At 43.3% G+C, this 22,170-nt stretch overlaps 2 protein-coding genes across 2 annotated transcripts in view; one reads left to right on the top strand and one right to left on the bottom strand.

The window, feature by feature from the left end:
- Positions 1-642: 642 nt before the first annotated feature.
- Positions 643-6,046, bottom strand: LOC306798714 (uncharacterized protein; the record flags this gene model as incomplete). Its single annotated transcript, XM_079298918.1, has 6 exons — positions 643-1,353; positions 2,826-3,028; positions 4,223-4,997; positions 5,063-5,156; positions 5,325-5,428; positions 5,992-6,046. The coding sequence occupies 6 exons, from the start codon at positions 6,044-6,046 to the stop codon at positions 1,313-1,315; spliced, it is 1,272 nt and encodes a 423-aa protein (XP_079155044.1). The 3' UTR covers positions 643-1,312.
- METTL24 (methyltransferase like 24) overlaps positions 4,471-22,170 on the top strand; it is a gene marked incomplete at its 5' end in the record, with an annotated part of 44,389 nt that continues 26,689 nt past the window's right edge. The window contains one exon of the mRNA XM_079298765.1: positions 4,471-4,767. Within this exon, the coding sequence (XP_079154891.1) occupies positions 4,471-4,767 (297 nt within the window). The remainder of the gene's footprint in view (positions 4,768-22,170) is intronic.

Below are 22,170 nucleotides of genomic sequence, written 5' to 3'. Positions count from 1 at the left end.
TCGGTGCATAAAGAAATACTTCCAGGATTTTGAGCTGCAATTTAAAGGAACAGAACTGCAACCAGGCTTGCACAAAAAACCATCACCAAGAAGTCACCCAGGGAGCTACAGACTTTTAATTCCATGTTCCTCAGGGCTATGGCAGAGCTTTTCCAAACCGGGCCTGGACCAAAGCTCTGACTGCTGCAGACTCAGGATCTGAGGCACACACATCTTCTGTGGGAAGGACACGCCGTGCCTGTGAAATTCTGCACAGAACATCTCTGTTTTCAAGTGCACGGAACAGCGTCACTCCGATTTCTGAAGCATTAGTCAGGAGTGTAGGAGGAAGGAGAGGGAAAAAATTCTTCCTTTGCTCTGTCCTGTAGATTTTGGCAAGTAGCTCATATCAAGTCCAGAGCACAGAGTCAAAAAGAGTGTTTCTATTCATCTACTAATTTTATAGGAGGAATGTCTGGCTTGTACTAGCAGCCCTTACAGAATCATAGGGGATCCTAGTGGCATTTTTCCTGCCTAGGGTTTAATTTTGCACAGGGACTGGGGCAGATGTTTTAACTAACCAGAAGATAAACAGAAGCCCTGACAGTCGGTGGAGGCAGAAGTTGAATGGTATAGGCAAGGTGTTTGAACCGCATAGGCAAGGTGTTTGAACTTTTCAGTTCCATTTTCACAGCCATAAGAGAGAGAAACATTAAATAACTGCTGCAAAAGAGAGATTTCACTACCAACAATATCCCAGGAAAGAGGTAATTTGTAAGCAGCAAAGATAGCACTGAAACAATGAAATTTCATTTGTGTTAAACTTTTTCCTTCCAGAGGTTTAGCACTGTGCTCTTACTAAAAAAGATTTTGTAAATCTACAAATTTGTAAATGAGAGAGGAATTTTAACAGCTTTAAAGACTTTTACTGGAGAAACTGAGGGAGCTGCAGCTCTGTGGTACCTACACAAAAAGTAGATACTGTAAAACCAATGTCTGATTTTGGTTATCAGGGCACGAAGCTCACTTCTCTCAGCAGAAATTGCATGCTCCCATTCAGAGTTGCTGTTCCAGTTACTCCTTGTATTTCATGGCAGCAGTTTGTGCTCAGCTGGATCCAGCTTGATGAATGTTCCTCTAACACCATCCATCTTGCTTTAGGAGAGCAAGGAGGGAAGGTTATTTGCAGCCTGACTCCAAGAGAGAGGATGTTTTGAGAAAGATATGAAACTTTGCAGAAGCTGTATTTCCCAGCAATAACCTCGAAAAGGCTTATCCTCCTGCTGGAATGGAGTTTCATGCATTATGCTAAAATTTTAATTTGCTCTTCTTCTCAACAGGCTTTGCTCACACACATATCTTTGCAGTCGGCTCCTGGGGGAGGAATTGATTTATAATACACTTGTTAAAATTAAGAAGTGAGACTGTTTAAGGGACTATCTTAATTCTTACTGATTCTCGTGCTAAGCCTGATAAGATTTCTCATTGTCTCAGAGATTTCCTGAGATCGCTCTCTACCATTCTTCTTTTATTCTCTATCTTTAGAAACCTTCCATTGTGTTTTTTACATTCATAAGGAATTGCAGGGCAGGGAGGTGGGGAGGAAGCACAAGAAATTAAATTGTTTGTTAAAACACAAAAGGAAAATGAAAACACTGATTTAAATTAGTGAACTGTTCTTTATCAAGACCACTGCTATTGTGCCCACAAACAGGGGCTTATCAGCTTTCTAGAAGAATGAAGGGAATATTTTGTACAAGGTCAGCACTTACAGGTACAGCTCAGTGATGACAAGAAGAGTGGCTGGATTCAAGTATTTGAGGTTTTTGCTGAAACTACACAATGAGAGAAGAACAACAAATGAAACTCTCATGCTAAAACCAAAAAAGACCTTGTGGTTTCTATTCTGCTCAGGTAGACATTTTTTATATGAGAATGCATTGTTCATGCTTTTAGGAAAGCTTTGATTTCTCAAGGATTAAACTTCAAGAGAGAGTTTTAAAATGTATTTCTGCACTTTATACTTCTGGAGTCAACCTGCCTTCAAGATTTCCTCCATAACCACACACACACAAACTTATATTTTAATAGGACCTTCACATACCGTCATTTATTGACTAGGTGCTGATTGCTTGAAACAATATTTATGCTAAGAATTTAGTGAAATAATACCCCTGCATTTAATATTCTTGAGGTATGTCTAAAATCTCTCTTCCCTGAGCAGCATTACTTTTGTCCTCCATATGAATGCTGCCATTTCACAGAGGAGCAAAGTGATGCACAGGAAGCCCTGCGACAGCCCAAGTGACCTTCTGCTGATGAACCCCAAGTGATGCCTGCAAATGGAGCCAGGCACGTCTCTTAAGCTGATGTCAGTCATGATTGATGCAATTACACTCTCCCTTTGCCCTCATAAATGTGCTTCTTCCTTACACAAGCACCAGGACTTGTCTGATCTATTTTTTAGTCACTTAAGTGGGAGGGCAACAGGAAAAGATGCACTTCCAGAGCCAACTTGCTTCCCTGTGAAAAATACCTGAGGCACCATGTTGGCTGTAAGCTGATCAAAAGATAGGATGATATCAACAAATGTGTTCAGATCTATCAGGAAACTGTTCCAGATAGGGTTTTTTTGAGTTAGTTGTCATCTGTGTCAGGGCCTGTTTTGACTTTATGGCAAAGGAGCTACAGGAAAGGCAGGTAGGACTGACACACTCCTCCGAGAGGGACCTACATTTACAGTGTTTTAAAACAACCAAGGAATTGCTTTAACCTAATTCAGAAGGACAGTTTACCTAAAAAATAGAGAACAGCAATGTTTAAATGGCAGGAACCATGCACCTCACCTGCCAGTGCATCTGTGCTTGGATCTGCACTGAAATCCCACTTCTCCAGACAGATCATTGATCCCTCTTTATCTTCTCTCATGCAGCTCCCCCGTCTTGCTGCCAGCAGGTCGAGTTCCTTGGCTGCTGGCACATTGCACTTCTGCCAGTGCTCCTCTCTGACCTGCTGCCCCAGCAGCAGCCAGCTCTGGCTCTGCTCCAGGCTGTGAAGAGACAGAAGTCAGAGAGGAGTAGAGCAGCCTGCTGCCCAGGAGAGGACACCAGAAGGAGCTTGGGGCAGCAAGCCTCTGCCTTGCCAGCAGACAAGACAGGGACACTGGAGGCACAGTACTGCTCACAGGAGACAAGAGTCACAGTCCCACTTACCTGACTGGCAAAGAAACAGGGAGTAGTCATATATCCAAGTCCTGCATATCCCATCTGGGAATATATTTATTACTCACTGAGCTGCAAATTGGTTGCCATCGCCTGGTCCCTGTTCCTGCAGAGCTTGGCTCCTGTTATTGACCCTGCTCCCCACCTGTGCTCCTGCTTCAGAAAATCCCACCAGCCACTGCTCCCTGCTCATGCCTTAGCCATGGGTTAGTGTTGTGCCTTAGGACCAAAGCCCTCCTGAGCACTTCATGGTTCTTCATAGCTCTTTATTGCAAAACAGATGCAGAGCCTGTTGTGCTCCCACTGAGACGAGCAGGACACTTGCCCCCTGCACTGCCTCTCAGCTCATGTAGATCCATTCCTTTACACGTGAAAACGTCGTGAAAATCAGCAGGATGGTGTGACTACCCAGGAGAGAGGCTGAGAGGCAAAGTATAAACTTAAAAGAGTTACATGTAACATGAGGTGTTGCAGCCAAATGAGAGGGCACCACAACTGATGTTTCACAAAGGCTTCTCACACCTTTCAGAAGTTCAGGACCAACGTGATTCAACTGGTCACTAACAGCCTCACCACTGGTTACTAATCATAGTAAAACTTTCCAAAGCAAGTCTATTTTTGCAACATTCTTGCAGCTTGTCTATTGATCGATGTCCCTGGAGTCAATCTTCCTAGAGTTAGTTATCTGCACTGCCAGACAATGCAGGGGGGAGAAGGGCAGGTTTCAAAGACGTGTCAGAGGAGCTAGGATTTTGGTGTTATCTCGGCTGTCCAAAATCCTTTATCCTTCACAGGCAACTCTAACCTTACACGAAGCAAAGTCCTTACTTCCAGGGCTGGGTTCTCCTTTTGTTTGACTTCAACATAAACATGATTAAGTCTCTAGTAAAATTTCACTACCTCGTGACATCACGGTGTATAATCTGAACTAGCACGTACCTTAGCAAGTTAGCACACTTCCATGCCATAGAGAAGGGCTGATCCATAGCTAGGGCGGGGGTTGTGTCCCCGTTGACACGCACCTGTGGCTGCACAGCGGCGCGGCCGCCGCTCGTTCCGAGGCGCGGAGCATCCCTCCCTCGGGCCGCCGGCGGGCGAGCACCGCTGCGTCCCGCAGCCCCCGCCGGGCCGGGACAGGGCACCCCGGCCCCTCCCCGGCCGGCCCCGCTCGGGGCGGGGACTCCCGAGTTTCGGCCGGGCCCGCCGGCGGCATGAGCCCTGCGGCGGGGCGGGGGGGGCGGCAGCGCCGGCCGGGGCAGCCCCCGACGCCATGCCCAAGGAGCGGCCGCTCTGGCGGGGCGCCGCTTTCCGCCTCTGCCTGCTCTCGGCCGCGCTCTTCCTGTGCCTGCAGCTGGGCATCAGGCGCTCCTGGTGTCCGGAGGAGAAGCCCCGGGGCGCGGCGGCGGCGCGGGCTCCCGCCCCGTCCCGCGGCGCGGAGCAGCGCCCGGGCGCGGCGGCGGCGGCGGCCGGCGGTGGCCGTCGCAGGGTCACCTACGTGCGGAGCGGGCGGAGGGGCAGCGCAGCCCCCGCCTGCTGCGCCCCGCAGCCCCCGGGCAGCCGCAGGAAGGTAGGGCGGGCTCGGGGACAGCGACCCCGGCTCCCCGCGAGGGGCTGAGCGGGTGCCCGGGGCGGAGATGGGGCTGGTACCTGAGGAGAGGCGGCCGAGGGGGGTGGTGAAGTGAGGTGGTGCGATGTCAACTTCTTGGGAAGGGGTCAAGCGACTTTTTGAGCAGCGCTGCTCAGCCGCGGGGCAGAGGGAGTGTGCTGGAGCGGGGCCGGACGAGGTGAGAGCGCGGTCTGAGAAGGAGACAGCGACCCCGAGTCAGGGTCCGCAGGCTGACGCGTCCCCAGCAGGATCAAACTTGGGCCAAGACCATCACTCTTGGCGTTCTTGGCATCCTCGTGCCATTGCATTCGTACAAGGCCATCGAGAAATGGTTCTAAGACCTGGTCTGCCTGAGAACGGGAGAGTTAGTGAACAAGCTGGTAAACGAGCCTGTAACTAGATTCCTACGTGGCAATGATTGTAAAGCATTTCTGGGGGAGTGAGGATTAGGGTCTGGAGTCATTAGGATCCGTCGTTGGGATCCGGAGTTCAGCAGGAGTGAGGAGTGCCGGTGCTACCCCCACCGCCCAGTCAGCGCCGTGTGTGGCCAGCAGCGGGATGTTGCCTTCTTCAGCGATCCCCGCGTCGTCCTTGGTTTTGGCAGATGCCACGCTCTCAGGAACTGCTCAGAGATTCAGATAATTATTTTGTGGGGTTTTCTTTGCAGCCTTTCAGGGGGAGAGGAGCCGGCTTTGAGAGCAGTGGGGGTGTAGTGTGTCATGTGCTTTGGGGTCCTGCTGTCAGTGGTGATGGTCCGTGCAGAGATGTGCAGGTTCTTAAAGAAACTGGAATGACCATGAGGAGGAGCGCAGGGGATTTTGCAAGAGATAAGACCACCTTTGTGGTCAAAGTCAATAACTATTTCTGATCCTTGCCCCAACAAGAATAAAAACCAGTTTTCTGTGGAATTGCTAAAGCTTGTCCTTACTGCCTTGAAAAATCCAAACCACCATTTGATCAGATGTCCTGTGATCTCTCACAGGTCATGCATGTTGTCTCAACTTCAATCTGCTTTCTTTTTTCTTTTTCTTTTTTTTTTTTTTTCTTTTTTTTTTTTTCCCTTTTCCACCCCAGTAATTAATAGTTTTACTTTAAAAGAAGATGGACAATGAATTCATATGTGGATTTACTTCTAGGTCTGGCTCATCTTCTGAGGGAAACTGATGCAAAAAACCAAACTGCTACTTTTTGCCTCTGGTTTCCTGAAAGGTTTAGAAGAAATTAGATAATCCTTCACCATGCTTCCTTCACCACTTGCAGTGACGAGGACAACATTGCCACATATTTGTTCAGGATAATAACTATGTGGTGTTCTTTTGTGCTGTGGTGCTGATACCACTTTGAAGTACCTAGGTCTCACAGTGTCAGTTTTTGTGACTTTTGTTGCTGATGCTCTGTTACTTGGCATTATTCTAAAGCACAACTTTTAAGTGATTCTAATTATGGAAGAATTTCAGCATTAATGGAGAAAAAAGCCTATAATCCTGTGGATTCAGAGAATTTCTTCAAAATATGCTAAGAACGGCATCAAAAAACAGGAGGCGAAAGTAAAACAGATCCTGATTTAGGTAATGATTTTTGAGGAAATCCTCAGAAGTAGGGGAAGTAGAGGAGAGGCTGCTCATTTTACTGCTGCTCATTTAAGGCAGCACCTTGAGGTGTTGGAGAGCTCGAGGCTCTGGAAAGCCCAAGTGTGTTTTGGTGCATCTCCAGGTGAAGTGTGTGAAATAAACATCACTGCTGTGGTTTGTGGTTGTTGGGCATGTTGCTGCTGAGGTCTCATTTGAATCCATCTAGTTAAGTCAAGGGAAAAATATTAGTATATATAATAGAGGGTGGAGTTCTTGCCAGGTTAGGTTTGAGACCATCAAGTGCCTTCTGTGTTCAATTTGACTTGAACATGTTTCTTCAGGCTAAGAAAAATCTACTTAAAGATAAGGTTTTGAGAATAGCAGGACTTAACTTTTAAATAGAGTTGTTAAATAAAAATATAGGGGAAAAAATAATGGTAAAATAAAGTGAGAGTGGTCTGAGGTCTGCCATTTTTTCATGAGAAGAATCACAATAGCTAAAAAATAGTGGGTGATTTGTATTTTTTTCTTTTTAATCGGGAAACATGGTATTTCACATCAGACTATTGTATGACACAAGGGGGGCAGATACCAAAAAAAGCTGCTTAAATTGGTGGTCCTTAGCTTCTACAGGCAGGTCTGGATAAAGGCATTGGAGTGCAACAGCTGTCAGTGTCTGTACTGCTGAGTGTAAATGCTGCCTGGAGGAGAGGGACAGGCTCCTTGCACAGATCTGAGCTGTATCAGGCTGGGATTGCTTTCTGCTGTGGTTTTTATGAGTTTTCAGTGTCTTCTCTCTGTCCATAAATTATTGTCAGTCTGTTTTTGAAGCCTGCAGAGGCTTTTGGGTATGGGAGTTTTTTCTCTCCTGCTGTTTATGGGGATGGTGTTGGACTATGTTGGGATGTGTGAGCCAGCAGGACAGCAGCAAGGAAAAATCAGTAAGGCCAGACTTTGCTCCATTTTCCAAGTGCCTCTAGGTTATAACTGTGCTCACACTTACATCACTGAATTAATGCAGAACACTGATGAACAGAGTGTTTCCATAGATGAAGTTGAATATCCTACTTTGTGGCTGTATAAAAAAAAAATTGCAAAAGCACATAAGGAAATTATTTGGTACCTGCTTTGAATGGCTTTAAAGTTTCCTGAAGCAGAGTTGTGTTATTTATTTCCCAAGCACAACTGCAGTCATCAACCAACACCAACACTGCCAGAAGGGGAAATAAAAAAGACACAGTATGGAAAAGATGAAGACTTGTCCATAATGGTCCCTAAGTCTACAGGAAACTGCCTGTGCTTTTCCTGTTCACTGGTGAGTCTCTGTCAGCAGAGACCATGACTGTGCAGCAGATGGGAAAGTTTGACCACCAAGGTTCCAAGCATCTCTTTGTGCCTAAAGATGCATACATAAAAAATGTTGACTGAAAGTGGCTGGGAATGAAGTAATTTAGCTATGTGACATCTCTGGGGGCTGCTGGAGCTGCCTGTTATGGTGCTCTAAGGAGCTGTGCTGCTCCCAGTTGAGCCTACCAAAGAGAACATGTTGCTGCTCTTGGTACAAATAACAAGCAAGAATTGGCATTGAGAGCGTGTGATGGTCATCTGAAGAATCAGAAAGGTTTTGTTGTGTTGCAAGACTAAAGCAAATGGAAGTTCATGATCCCACTTATAGTTGGTGGAATTTCAAAATCTCACTTAAAGCTGCCTTGTTGCTAATAAAATTATGTTTTTAAACTATGATTCTGAGCTCTAGTTGTGTTAAGCACTGACCTGGGAACATAAGCAGCAGATAAAAAATCCAGCTATGTGGAAAAACAGATTCTGTCAGGTATACCTGCTCCTGCAATAGGTATTAGCAGGGTGTGCACCTACAGAATGCTGCAGACATGTGAGGTGTATTTTAAAAGGTTATTCCAGGGTGCCATGGCAAAAGGAAAAAAAATATTGCACTTGGAATTTGAAATAACAGCAAATTCCTGTCACAATAATTGCAGTAACAAGGTTATGTTGGCTCTTGTGCACTGAATTTGGGAGGAGCCCTCTTCGAGAGTCTGGTTGAGAAAAGCTGGAATTCCTTGCCTTCTCGGCAGATTTATTTCCATGGGGAGTATGCTATGCTGCCAAACTTAACCTGATGTTATTTTGGATGCTCTTTCATGTCATATCTAGGAATATGGAAGTATTTACCTTCAGTGATTAAAAGCAAAGAATGAGATTTTGCTGCTGGGCCCATGTGTTCTTTGCCTGGAATTGTATTTTGAAACATGATGTATTATTCCCTAAAACCAAAACTCTTTGAGATTATGGTTTTTTAGGTGTTACTTTCACTTGTATACATTTGTCTTTTGGTTCATTATAAATGCAGACTAATTGTCTTTTGCTGTTTCTTGTTGGATTGAAGATTGTGGTTTTTTAACTTTTTTAAATAGGAACTATTTCCAAGAAGTTGCTGCGTCTCTGCAGTGAGGACTGATAAGAGTCTCATCTTTAATTGCCTGCAAATTGTTTTTGGAGTGATATCTTTACATTTTCTGGAGTAAAACATGTAAAACTTAGTAATACAGCAGGCTCATAATAACCTCATTTGATTTAGCATTACACTATTGCTAAGATTTTACTTAAATTTACTTTTGGGTATTAACTTTAGAATCATGATGCCATTTACATTTGTGTCAGTGATATGTCAGTGATATCTTGGCTTATGCCAAGAGTCCTTTTAATTCTTCTAGAAATTTGGTTTAAAAAATGTATCAGATGTTTATACTGCCTAGTTGCATACATAGTGTTTTCAAGCTGGCTTCACATCTTTAAAAGTACAGTAAGTTTTGCTTTTATAGGAAGTTACTCTGACTCTTCATGGGGAAGAGCCAAAATTCTTGGAGAAAACTTGATTATTCTGAAGTTAAATTGATCCATCTGTCTTTCTGAAATTAAGTTTATCCGTCTTTCCACATCCCATGATGTAATAGTTTGTCTGTTTTGGATTGGGATTTAACTTTTATAAGTTTATTAATTCTGTGTGCCTGGAGCAATGGTTTAACATTACACCAGAGTTTGACACGACAGGGCTTTGAGAGCTGTGCAGGGAGTCCCATCAGGCTCTGTTTGCAGGAGTGGATTTGCCCTGACTGTGCCAAACCAAAGAGCCACATGGGTCAAAAGTGGCCTCTGGATCTCCAAAGATTATTCCAGCCCCTCCACCTGTATCCCAGCGTGGTGAGCTTTACAGCATGCAGTGCTGTTCCCTCAGTGCTGTGTTGAGGAGGAAATAACACCCTGGCTTTGATGGATGTGAGTGGCATGTGGGATGTTGCTGCAGAAGAGTGCAAGGCTGAAGAGAGGGATATTGGTTATTCCTTGGAGTGTGTTACTTCTGGGCACCTTCTTTAATAACAGGCAGACAAACTGAAAAGAGGTTCATTCAGAGGATAAAGGTGTTAAGAAGGAAGATGGTTGCAGGAAGGCAACTTGCAGGGAAGTACTGGTACTTGTTTTGTATAGGGAAAAGTAGGTTTTGAGGGAATGTGCCAAGACTCTTCAAACTTAAAAATAAAAAAGTTTTTTTGAAGGGCATAATGACCGATTGTTCCCTAGATCCACTGGAAATAGGACAAGAAGTAACTGGCTTCATTTTCAGGCAAGATATTAGGAAAATCTTTTAACTCTGCAGTTGGTAAGGAATGGAAAGACTCCTTAGAGTAATGTGAACGGTGGCTATCCGCACAGGGAAGGTCTAGGAATGTTTTCCATTGTGCTTCAGGGCAACCTCCTGAGGTCCCTCTGGCTACATTTACCTGCTTTGCAATTAGAGAAGCAATCTGGCAGATACAATGTGATTAGCCAAACTGGAATTTAGCCTGAACAATGATCTGACATCAATGGAATAAAAAGAGCTAATGGGGTCTTTCAAGACTATAATAAGCAATCTTTGCCCTAGCTTAATACCTCACTAGAGAGACCAGACCCCACCATAATTTGTTCTGTATGATGACTTAGTGGACCCCAGAGGAAGGGACACTAGTTGACAATTTTTTCCCTCCAGCACTTGGAGGTCTCTTAGGCAATATAAACCAACCCAAAATTGCTTATCTGGTAAGATAAGCACAAAATGGAAGCTTGTGGCTTCAATCTTTTAATACCTGGGGAACAGCCTTGGTCTGTTTTTGCTCAAATATTCAGGCTAATAGCACAGACTAAGCAAGGTTATTGTCTTTGGAAGAGAAGAATAAACTTTTATTGAAAGCAGTTTTCATCAGCTGATAACCAAATCTGGGAAGCATCAGCCAGCTCTGCCTGTAAACAGGGGCAGCTGAGGTCCCAGAAAGTACCCAGACACAGGAATCCTTCTCCAAGTAGTCAAGCAATGGCAATACTGGGCTTTTATTGTATTTTAACTGCAGATGAAATGTGTTTATAGTATACCATAAAGAGGAAATGGTAATGTTTTTTCTGACAATGATGTCACTTGTAAGCTTGTGAGGTAAATGATTACTAAGAATAACCTCGATTCTTACACATTTTTTATTACCTGAAATAGTTCTTCCTTCATGAATTTTTGAGAAGCAGTTCGGGAGTATTATTCTTTAGAAAGTCATTACAGTGTTAGGAGACTTTATATCCAATAGCATAGATTTCTTTTAAGATCTTTCAAATACCTGCTTAAGGCTTTCTTTCAGCAGATAAAGACCAGAGAAGGTTTTCTAAGTAGCTGTGGCACAGAAGAAAATAAATCTAGTTGTCTAAGGGACACAAGGATTGAGGTGGCAGTTTATTCTGCAGATGCCTTGCTCTGTGGTGGCCATTACTTTGAACCCAGAGAGACAGTTCAGGCCTTGTGCAAAATGTGAATCCTTTATGACTGCTGGAGCAGATCAGAAAAAAGAAAGTATTCCTGTTTGCTGTCTTCAGCTCAAACTATTTCATGGGACTGCTCTGGGGGCCAAGTCACCTGAACTGCCCAGTAGCAGTGGCACAGTTAGTGCCAAAAATGATCTTTTGTCACATTTCATGTTTTGAAATAAGAAGTGAGGACAGTTTTGAGGACACACAGCTTTCCTTGCTAAAGCAGCTCTTAAAGTGGCCAATCTTTCTACATTCCTTCCTAAAATTTCCTTCTGTGGAGAGAGAAGAGTCCAGAAAGAAAGATTTGGACAGGTAAAAATTCTCCTGGATAGCCCTAGGGTTTTTACTTTACATCTCCAACCTTTATCTGCCTTCTTATGAGACAAGTGTTTAACTTCATCACTAGTAAGGTTTTCACCCCAGTTGGTTCAGTCAGTTCACATCAACATTTACTCAGCCAGTCAGGCAGTTAAAAGAGCTGTGTCTGCTCAGGGCTGCACAGTAGGTGCCAGAGTGCCAGAGATCTCTCTCATGCCACTTTCACTGAGCTGTGGCCACAATTCAGACCAAGGTGCAGCTGGAGAATCTTTGGGGTGAGCTAGAACAAAACTCCAGCTGCCCCTGACAAGGGGTGCAGTACTGAAATCCTGTGGTGAAGAACAAAACCTTCTCACAGCTGCCTTGCAGACTCGTGCAGACAGTGTGATGAGAGCATCATCACTTCTTACAGAACAGATGTAGAATTCGGAAATTTAAGTAGCATTTGGGAGAGACCTCCAGCTTTTGCTCAAGCAGTCTGGTTTGGTTGTGGTAGATCAGGCTGTGCTGCAGCCTGACAGGGATGGCACAGATTAGATAAAAGATTTGATGCATAAGTGAGAAGGTTTGCGTGAACCACCACTAATCTTTGATGGCATCCAAAACACAGCCCACTCTTATCACTTGGTCTAAAATTAACTTTGAGCTGAGTTTGTCTTGGATGGCTGCTCAGTGCTCCAGAGCTGTGTGCAGTGGATGTGAGCCATTTAATCAACTTGAGTGTTTTTGTAGCAGAAGATATGCACCAAGATACTTTTGTACATGATGAAACATCGTCCAGATCCCTTCCATGTTTGTGAGTTTAAGATCAAATGACTTGCAGTTCAGTGGAACAACTAAAAGAGGAAAAAAAAGGTGTGATTCAATTTTTCTTTCAGTTGTGGTGTATGGCATATGTATCACAAAATCTGTGTGCATACACTCACCCTAATGCTGGGGTTTTTTTACTGTTTTTGCCTACAAAAGTGTCAGGGTGATGTACTGCCCTATTTTGAGTCAGCCAGTCTCTCAGGGTAGCAGCAACCACATGCACAAATGGATGGATGCCTAGGGTAACAGATGAAAGCCATGATTTTGAACTTGCTCTTGTGGCACCAACTGGGTCAATTTCAGCAGGAGATGGAGGAAATGTTCCCAGCTGTTTGTGCTAAGTGGAAGGGCTTGGATTTTCAATGACATGTTGTTTCCCCATCTGATCTTCTCTTCCATCTTCAGTAGTCTTGCTCTTGAATGTGCCACCATGCTCAGGTGCCCCAGGAAAGGCTCTGGCTGCAAATGCTCATGAACTGCACTGTGAGAGAATGGGTGAATGGGGTCCTTCCTGATCCCTAGAAAAGCACAAGTCCTGGGTGTGGTTCTGGGCGAACCCCTTGGTGATTTTTTTTGCTCTCTTACTAATTTTTTGCAACATTTAAAAAAACTAGTGCTGTAATTTATGTCCACCCTGACACTTGTATAAATAAAATAAATAAACCTCTTGTTGTGCCTTTATGTAATAGTAAATGTAGTTCCAGTAGCTTTTAGAAGACAGAAATCTTGCTTCTCACCAAAATATTCTCCATTTGCTTTGCAGACTGGAACAAAATGGCTTTGCAGAGTTCTTCAAAAGTCAGAATAGAATTGTTGTGACTTTGCAAATCCCAAATCTGGGGTACTTGTGAGAAGCATCATTCCTGCTGCCACCTCTCCCCATCATGCAATGGGGGTTTCTCTTGTCTCTGGCAATGTAGGAGCAGTAGGACTTTGCTGTGGGACATTGGCTTTTGAAGTCTCTTGGCACTGTGGGGCAAGCCAACTGCTTCAGATTTTACAGGGAGAACATCTGGGTTTCAATGCTTGTGGAAGAAAGATCGAACCAACAGCTCATTTGACAAGTCACCCACTGAAGTGTACTTTGGGTTCCACTTTCTGATAGATTTCAGATGCAACTGCAGGTGCAGGGCTGTGAGTTCTGGAAGAGACACAATTCTGGGTTCTTTCCAGGACTGACCTCGTGGCTTCTTCAAACTAAAGAAATTGAAACCTCTGCCCTTCTTGGCATGTGGAAGACAAATCTGTGGGCCTTGAGAGCTTAGCAAGGAAATGCCTACAAGACCCTGATAGGCAACTTGTCTGTCTTAGGGATATTGCTACAAATACATTCTTGCTATTAGTGTTGATGAGGTAGGGTCACTTTTTTGAGTGTGAGTGTGACATGTTGGTCTGCTGGGGAAAATTAGCCAAGACAAAATTATGACAGAGAAGCAAGTATCCAGGGGCTGGACCTGGATGGGAAAAGTGTGCATTTGAAAATTATGTTAGAATCAGCAGAAATTAACATCACAGATTTGCTGTTGTTGTTTTGTCCTTCCCCTTTTGGCCTCATCCATCCCCAGCCCTCTTCCTCATTCCTCTCCTAGAAGCTGGCTAAGTCAAATAATCATCTGGGAGCTTCAAAGTCAATGCCCTTTTTTAGCATCCTCTTTCATATTTTACAAAGACACACTGTTTGAAATGCTAGGGGAAGAGATGGTAATGTCTATTGATATGGTAAGAATATATCTGCCACTTAGAAGCCTAAAAATAATAGGAATCAGTTCCAAATATTTCCTGCTCCCTGCAGAGTGGATGGCAGTAGTGGAGGAGTGAGATTTATCTGATAGAGAAGCACTGCAGCATAGGAGCTGTCTGGAAAAAAACCCAAAATTTTTAGTACTGGTGCCCTGTCTCCTTTTGGGCTTTCCTCATGGTTATTCTGGGGCACTGAAACTTTCAAAGAAGTGAACTCTGTTTCATCCTGAATAGGGGGAAGTAACAACATTATGTTCCTTTTCCTTCCCTCTTTTGAGAAAATTAAACAAGAAGCAATTATGTGTCAATTGGTTGCTGCTGAGCTGCTGTGTTTCTTCTTCGTTAGATGTCTTGATTAATGGTTTGATCTTGCAATTATTATTCATTATGAAATCCGTGGGAATTCTGGGTGCATCATGAGTTCAGGGTCAAACCATGTAGTTTTTCAGTACTTTATCTGTATAATGCTCAGAATTAGTGATAAAACATTGGAAAATATCTTTGATTAAAGAGGATGGTACGTATTTGCCCAAGCCCATCCTCCACAGGATTGTGGTTCTTGGTTCTATATTGTCTTGAACAAAAGATATTTCAAATTTGTGTGCTTTGAAATTAGCTTGATTTTCTTCTCTATAGATTGGAAAATAAATGTACCAATTTTTTACTTAAAATCCTAGCAATTTGCAAGCCAGCTGTTGTTCCCTTTCTAGACAGAGGGAGCTACTTGCCCAACACGCTGTTTTATTTTATTTGGAAGACTTTTACACAGCTCTAGACTAAGGGCAATAATCCATAACCATATTTAAAAAAAATACAGGGAATGTGTTTAAAGCTAGAATACATGTCATTCTGTGAAACTCCATTATCTAATGCTTTTATGAAATAAGGAGTTGAAGAAGAAAAAAGAGAAGTTTGGCTCTTTGAGTCTTCCCTGGCTATCCAGTAAAACCCAGTTCAATCAAGTGAACTGATGGTGAGTTGAAGGAACAGTACCATTGGTACCTGTTGTAAGTACTGTCTATTTTACCTTAGGGTTTTACCCTCTGAAATCCAAATACCTGTAGAAGTTAGTCAGCCTTTTGCTTTACCCGTGGATATTTAGGAGTTGATATTTACCAGCTTTTGAGATTATAGACCTATAGTGACAAATCCTGCCCTCTCCTGCTCCCTGGGCACAGAGGGTTGTCCTGGTACTTATCCAGGAGAGGAAGACGAAGAGGAAGGGGTTTTCTAATGCTTTATAGCTCCCTTTAGTCTAGAAGTTGTGGTGGACTATTTCTGTTTAGACATTTGCATTCCACTTGGATAAGAGAGAAGGCTGCACAAGTGTGAAATGCTCTTATTTGGGTGAAAGCATTGGTTTTGCTCTAAAGCACCTTCTTTTTCCCCAGTTCTTAGCCTCAGGCAGAGGCTCTGAAGTCAGTAGATAGGCTGCCAGAGGCAACCCTATATGTAAATCACAGTGTGCTGGAACTTGCACAAAATAAACTCAGCTTATCCGGCTAGCTGACTATTTACTGATGAATTCTGTTTGTTGTAGTCTATGGTTTAAATATTGCAGTGAAGTCAACCTAGAGGAAAATAGCTTTTTTTCCATATTTTATGGATTATGATATCTCCCTATTTCTCAGCCAGAGCGCTTCAACTGAAGCAGTTATGAATACAGGCTGAAACCACAGTCTTGCCTCTGCTTAGCAGAAACTGAATTTGACAAGCAGTGACCAGTAGTTGTTGTATCTGTTTCTGGCTGTTATCCTTAAGTGTTGGCAAAAGCATATGGGCACTGGAAGGAATTCAGCTGATTGAGCTGCTTAAGCAGTTTTGAGAATTTGCTTCCATAAATTTCAATCTGTTCTGGCTCCTGGTTTTATCTCCATTAGATATATTATCATGCTGTCAGCCTCTGGATAGCGCTGGAACACTGCTGCCCAATTTATTTATTTTTTTTTAGAACCATAGCAAAGAAATCTCACTTGGCTATTCTCAAAGTTGTATGTCTCTTAGAGTAAAATCAATTTCTCTTTTAATAAATGTGTCTCCCATATGTTGCTGGGATTCCCAGTGGCAGAGCTGTTAGTCTCTGGTGACCTTTGAAAGTCTGAGGAGAGGTTCCCCAGTGCAGCACTGCCCTTTCCTACTCCTGCAGCCCACAGATCCTTTGGCTGCAGTGGATTTATTCCTCAGAGGTAGTGAGGAGTGATAGTTATGCTGTGTAAATTATGAATTAGATACAATGCTTTCTGAATTTCTAAGTACCCACAAATTAATATTTTGGCTAGTCTTCTGAAACCCTGCTCTCTGTAAATCCCAAACCTGCACTCAGGGTGATGATGAATTTACAGGGGTGTCCACAGTGGCTGATGTAAACCTGGGAAATGAGTTCCCAATACCTTTTCCTGGGGAATTTAGGGTTACTCTTAGAATTCATTGGAGAATTAGTCACCTAAATTCTTCTACAGATCTGGCTTCCTCATGTTAATTTTGGAAGCTGCTCTTTATTTCACCAAATCAATTTCTTGATTCTTAAAGTGATGTAAATTCTGTCACTTGAAGTCAACAGCAGGCATCATTTTCTTCTGTGCATGCTTGTCTTATAAGACACTTACTTAGGGGAAAAACACAAACCTGAAAGTGGAGCTGGAGAGAGCTTGAGTGTGGGTTTTGTGAGTGAAACAGAATCTCCCAGGGCATTGAAGTTGTTGGTGTTTTGCATGTTGCAGGTTGCAGGTTGCCTGCAGGTAAGGGCAGCAGCTCCCCCAGAGCAGTAATTTGTATGCGTGTGGCTCAATTTCTCACCGTCAGATGGGGAATGAGAAGCAAAAGGAGCAGAAAATAAACATCAGTATTAACAGAAGGAAAGCAGAGGTGAAATGCTTGGTGATTGCTGCCTTTTCAGGGGTTGTTATGTATTCATGTTCAGACTGATTTGCTCTTCATGAGTAAAGACTCTTGGTTTCAATTACCATGCAGTGACTCAAAGCTTTTTTAATGAGAATTGAAGTCAGAAAATAGTTTTCTTAATTTCAATGTAAAACTATGCCTTTTTTTTTCGTTTCCCTGCTAAGTATAGGAGTTTTACTTACTGATGCAAACTGCAGCCTTGTGAAGCAAGTGCTGATAAACTGCTTTTACATGGAGCCCTCTGGGTGATGTTTGGAGCTTCCTAAGTTGACTCTTGCAGCACTCACGTCCTACTCCCAGGCAGACAAATGTGTGCTGCACTGCAGAGACTTGGAAAAGATGATGCACAGAGAGTGAGGAGCTAGGGGAGGCTTAAGTGCATCCTAGACATTCCCTCTTCCATAAAATAAACCACACACGTCCAGACATAGCATTCTCCATATACAGATCATGTTGAAAACCCATTTAAATTTAAGACACACACTCATTAGTGCAGAAAGCACTTTTATCACAGGACTGGTTTCCATAGGCAGGATTTACTTCCCTGAGCAGCCTTCCTGCGTGGGGAAGCCAGACTGTGCGTGTGACATGTTGCTTGCTTATCTTGGCACAAAAGCTATTGCTCCTCAGCCTGTTTTTCCAACATCAAATCTTTGGATAAGATCATGGAGTAGATCCTCCTGGAAGACACATTACAATGTGCTGAGGACAGGGAGTTGTTTAGGTACAACCAACGTGGCTGGCTCTGAATTGGAAAGATATTGATTTGATGGATGAACTGATAGATGGATAAGGAGCAGTGACTCAGTGATATGGTCAGTGGCTCATTGTCTAAATGACAAAGCAGTAACAAGTGGTGTCCATCAAGGGTCTGTATTTGGGTTGATACAGTTTAGATTGGGCAACCTGACCTAGTGGAATGTGTGCCCTGTGGAAGTGGGTTATACCTGGTGATATTTAAAGGTCCTTTCCAACACAGACCAGTCTGTGATTCTGTAACACTGCAGATTTTTTAGCTCTGGAGTTTGGCTGTGGGAGGGACTCCCTTCATGGCCTACACTGTACCAATGTGGTGCATGCAGAGGGCAGAGCAGCAAGGTATGGAGAAGGAAGGCTGTGTGCATGTGTGCAGTGCTGTCAGAGAGGTCTCTGTCTTAGACTCAGGAAACTAGAAATGTGGAGAAATAGAAAGATTTCCTGATTAAAAAAAAAATAATTCCCAGTTCATCATGGACTTTGTGCAATGTGTGGAAGCTTCACTGTTGGAGTGGAAATTCTCAGTTTAGGTGGCTGCAGGACCAGTTGTCAGCTGCTTTTCCCTGTGATTCCCTCAATGCCTGATGCCTCAGAGGGAACCCACTGCTTTTCTCTTGATACAGGCACACACATTCAGAGGAGGAATGTATTAGCAAGGTTACACTATGGTTTCTTAAGAGAAAACCTCATGTTTAAGAAAGCCAAACTGCAAAGAAACAAAGAAAATAATAGTAATATGAAAGAGGAATAGAAAGAAACAGTTCAGACATGTAGGGATGGAATATCCATAAAGCCAGTTGTGTTGTAAATTAAGTCACTCAAAGCTTTAAATATGAGTCAGTCACTTTGTAAGCCTGTGATTTCAATTACAGCTTACTGAGCCTGTGTGTGTCCCTGCTACTCCTAAATTAACGATGTAAGGGAGCTGGTTTTTACAAGTTGTGGGTGCTGGTGGTGCTGGTTACATTTAGCTGAAGGGGATTCTATGAATTGACCTTTCTCAAGAAGGTCTGTGCCAAGGCTGAAGGCATTCTTGTTCTTTCTTACTGGTACCTCCACTTTGAGGTGGTTTGTTTTACTTGTGCCTCATACTGCTGCTCCAAACATAAAACATTTGGAATTACTCAACCCCGCTGAAGAATGAAGTGCAGCTAAATGTTGCTTTAGGCTCACAGATAAAGGGTAGGCTCAGCCCTTTAGAAGGCATGTTTCTGTGCAGCATGGGGTGTGTGAATGTCTGGTGTTGAGGGTGTTCTGTGGTGTTGAGGGTCTGTGGTGTAGGTGTTCCTGAGCCCATCCTTCAGGCTTTCTTTGCAGGTCGTGGAGAGGCATGGAGTTTTCCAGTGCTTGACTCACATATTTTATATATCTACTCTCTAGTGAGATGAATAATTCCCTTAAAGATCCTGCCTGCCTCATCTGTCCTGTCAAATAACTCAGCTCCCAGCCCACTGTGGGAGCTTCCTTGATGGCTGTCTGCATGCAGAGTGTTCCTTCCCTCCTGGCTCTCCCTGGGACTCACCCAGCTAATTGCCTCTGAAATGAAACGTGGGCGTTCACGAGGGATTCTTTGCTGCTGGAGCTGCTCTGTGCTGTCAGCAAGAGGAGCAGTGTGCCAGGTTTGGCTGCCTCCATCCCTCCAGCCCTCCCACTCCCCTTAGCAGGTTCCGCGCTGGTCGCGTGTCCCGCGCGAGGCGTTGGCGTGTCCTGCACAGCCAGGGCTTGTGTGGGCTGCAGCACACAGCTTCCACTGCTCAAGGCACTTTTGTATTGAGGGAAAAACCCCAAACAGTAAGACCACAACAAACTAACATGCTTAAGGTCACAGGTCCTTGTGAGGGGCCACAAATTTACATCCAAGCTGCGTAAATTGTATCTGGGGACAATCTGTTTGCACAAGGGCAAGCCCTCAGGAATGAAGTCTAATAAATTTGCCATGTAGATATCTGAAGTTTTGCAATCTGAATCTGAATGCCATTCACTGCCTTTCAAACTGATAAAACCCCTGCAAAATTTCACCCACGAGCAGGTTCTGTTCTGCTGAGTGTGGTTGTACACAGGGTACAGACAGAATAATTGGAGATGAAGATGTGTATGTATTTGTTTCTATGGCTAGCAAATATTTATGGTTCTTGATGGAATTTATTGTCACAAATGATTTCCACTCACATTTGGTCCTGCCTCGGATGCAAAAAAATTAAATTCTTGCACAATATAATTGGAGGATTTGCTAAAGACATCTGTGTATATATCGATAAGTCTTTTGTCTCCTTGGAATCAACAGACTTCTTGGCAGGGCAAGGGGATTCCTGAACTTTTGTTTACACAAATGGCTAATATGTTTCTGAATTTTAATTGGCTGATGAAAAGAAAGGAGATTAAAAGAGGGAGAAAAAAGCTACTGAGTTAAAAAAGATGGATGTGAGAGTCCAGAGTATTTCTCTGGCTTCCCTGGGAGGTTTAAGACCCTCCTGGAAGGGTCCCCAAAGACCCTCGAATGAGACCCAGGTGTCTCAGGGGCTGGATTTAGCTCCTTGGAACAGTTTACCAACATTAAGAGAAGAAATGCAAGCTGCAAAAATAAATAGAGTATAAATTAGACTGTTAGAGTAGATTTCTAGAATGTTTATATTAAGGGGCTCATGGCCAAGATGGAGGATTTGGGGTGGGGTATACCTCTTCCTCCTTCTTCTCCGTGTCATCCATGCTGGGTGACATGCTGACACTTTTAGATTGGATGGGGACAAAGCTGGACAGTTTAACAAAGTTGTATTGTATTGGAAAATAATTGTAAATAACCTAGTACGTAATTTAGACTATAAAAGATAAGTCTTGCCTCTGCCAGGCAGATTCTGCCCTGAATGTCTGGCTGGACAAATTGCTGTCAGCTGGACAAAGCATTCCTGAGATAAGAAATATTAAACAACCATGAAAATCTCTAAGAACAGCCTCCTGCAGTCTCTCATTGGTGGGCATCAAAAAGAACTGGGGTCCAGAACACCTGCATGTCCTCCTGAGGTGATCTCAGGTCTAAGGAGACACCTCAGGTGGTGACAGATGGAAATATGAAAAACTTACTAATTCCCTTTCAAATGTAAGCAGGAGGGAAGGAAGTGGTTGGGCTTTTTGAATTAGTGCACTAAAACTAGGATTGGTCTGGAAAGAATTTAATGATTTGTGTGTAAGTTTAGGCTGAAAAAGCCAAACATTTGGCAGACCTACAATTTAAGATCTGCTGGTTTGTGAACCCTTTGCACATTTTGATTTAATTTTTATCTTATGATTTTAGATTTTTAGGACAGATTTTAAATAATAGTTCTTTAAAAGTATATCACATATATACTACAGGTTATTATGGGATTATCAAATGACTATCACAGATGACTAAGAGGGGAAAAAAAAATCTAGGAAAAAGGGGTATCCAGATAGAAGTATCTGCAGATTGCTATCAGTTTGGTCTGAAGGAAACATCAGTCCCTATCCTTAAGTGGAAGAAAAATCAGACCTTCAAATGCATCCTAGTTTTCCTAACACAGCAATAGCATTGCTTTAGGGTTTCCTTTTCTCTGTGGTTATCTCATATGGTGAAAATTTAGACACTACTTGAATAACAGTTTCTGGATATCCATTACCCTTCAGGAGTGTCTGAAGTCAGTGTCTCACCAGTGCTTGTGATAGTCTTGCTGAAGACTGATTTTTCTTACAGTGCTAATTTCAGTTAATGTATCTAGAGGGATACTTTAAAAAAATCAAGTATGATATTTTTTAAGTGGCATTGTAACTTTCTAGGTACTGACATCTCTTTTTATTGTGGAATATGGATATGTTGATGTTTGGGAAGCACAGTCATGGTGTGTGGTTGGATGAGTCCTTACCCTAGGGACAGAGCACACCCATGGTGATAGGCAGAAATGCAGATTTTCTGAACCCATTTTTTGGTTCCTCCTGGGCAGGCTTGGGGAGGTCTGTCTGAATTTCATACCCAGAGCTGTATAACCTGGGCTGTAATAGCTCCTCTGCTCTCTTGCTATAAAGCCCTCTGTGAAAGGAGCTGCTCCTCATCCTGTTTGTTCAGCAGCCACAGGGACCTGCTCTCAGTCATTCTAGAGATTTCCATGATACAGGTGAGAAAATCCAAATCATGATGCCACAGTCAAGTTTGCTATTAGTAAATAAAACTATAAAGTCAAGAGAGGGGAAAACTCCCCAAATAAGGATTGTTTTTTATCAGGGATAAACAAAGCATCTGTCGAGTTTATTTGAGATGGCTTACCTGGAAACACTCTGAACTAGGCTGAAAATTGCCTGGAAAACTATTAACAAAGGTTACCAATGTGCCTATGGAACAGCGCCTTCAGGAGGATATTTTGTATTCCTGAGCTCACCCAAATTGCATCACCAGCATTTGTGAGTTACCCTTTGG

This window comes from Erithacus rubecula, assembly GCF_903797595.1.
Source record: "Erithacus rubecula genome assembly, chromosome: 2".
Classification (NCBI taxonomy): Eukaryota; Metazoa; Chordata; class Aves; order Passeriformes; family Muscicapidae; genus Erithacus; species Erithacus rubecula.
The sequence above is the reverse complement of the archived record's forward strand: the minus strand, read 5'-3'. Positions and strand labels throughout refer to the sequence as shown.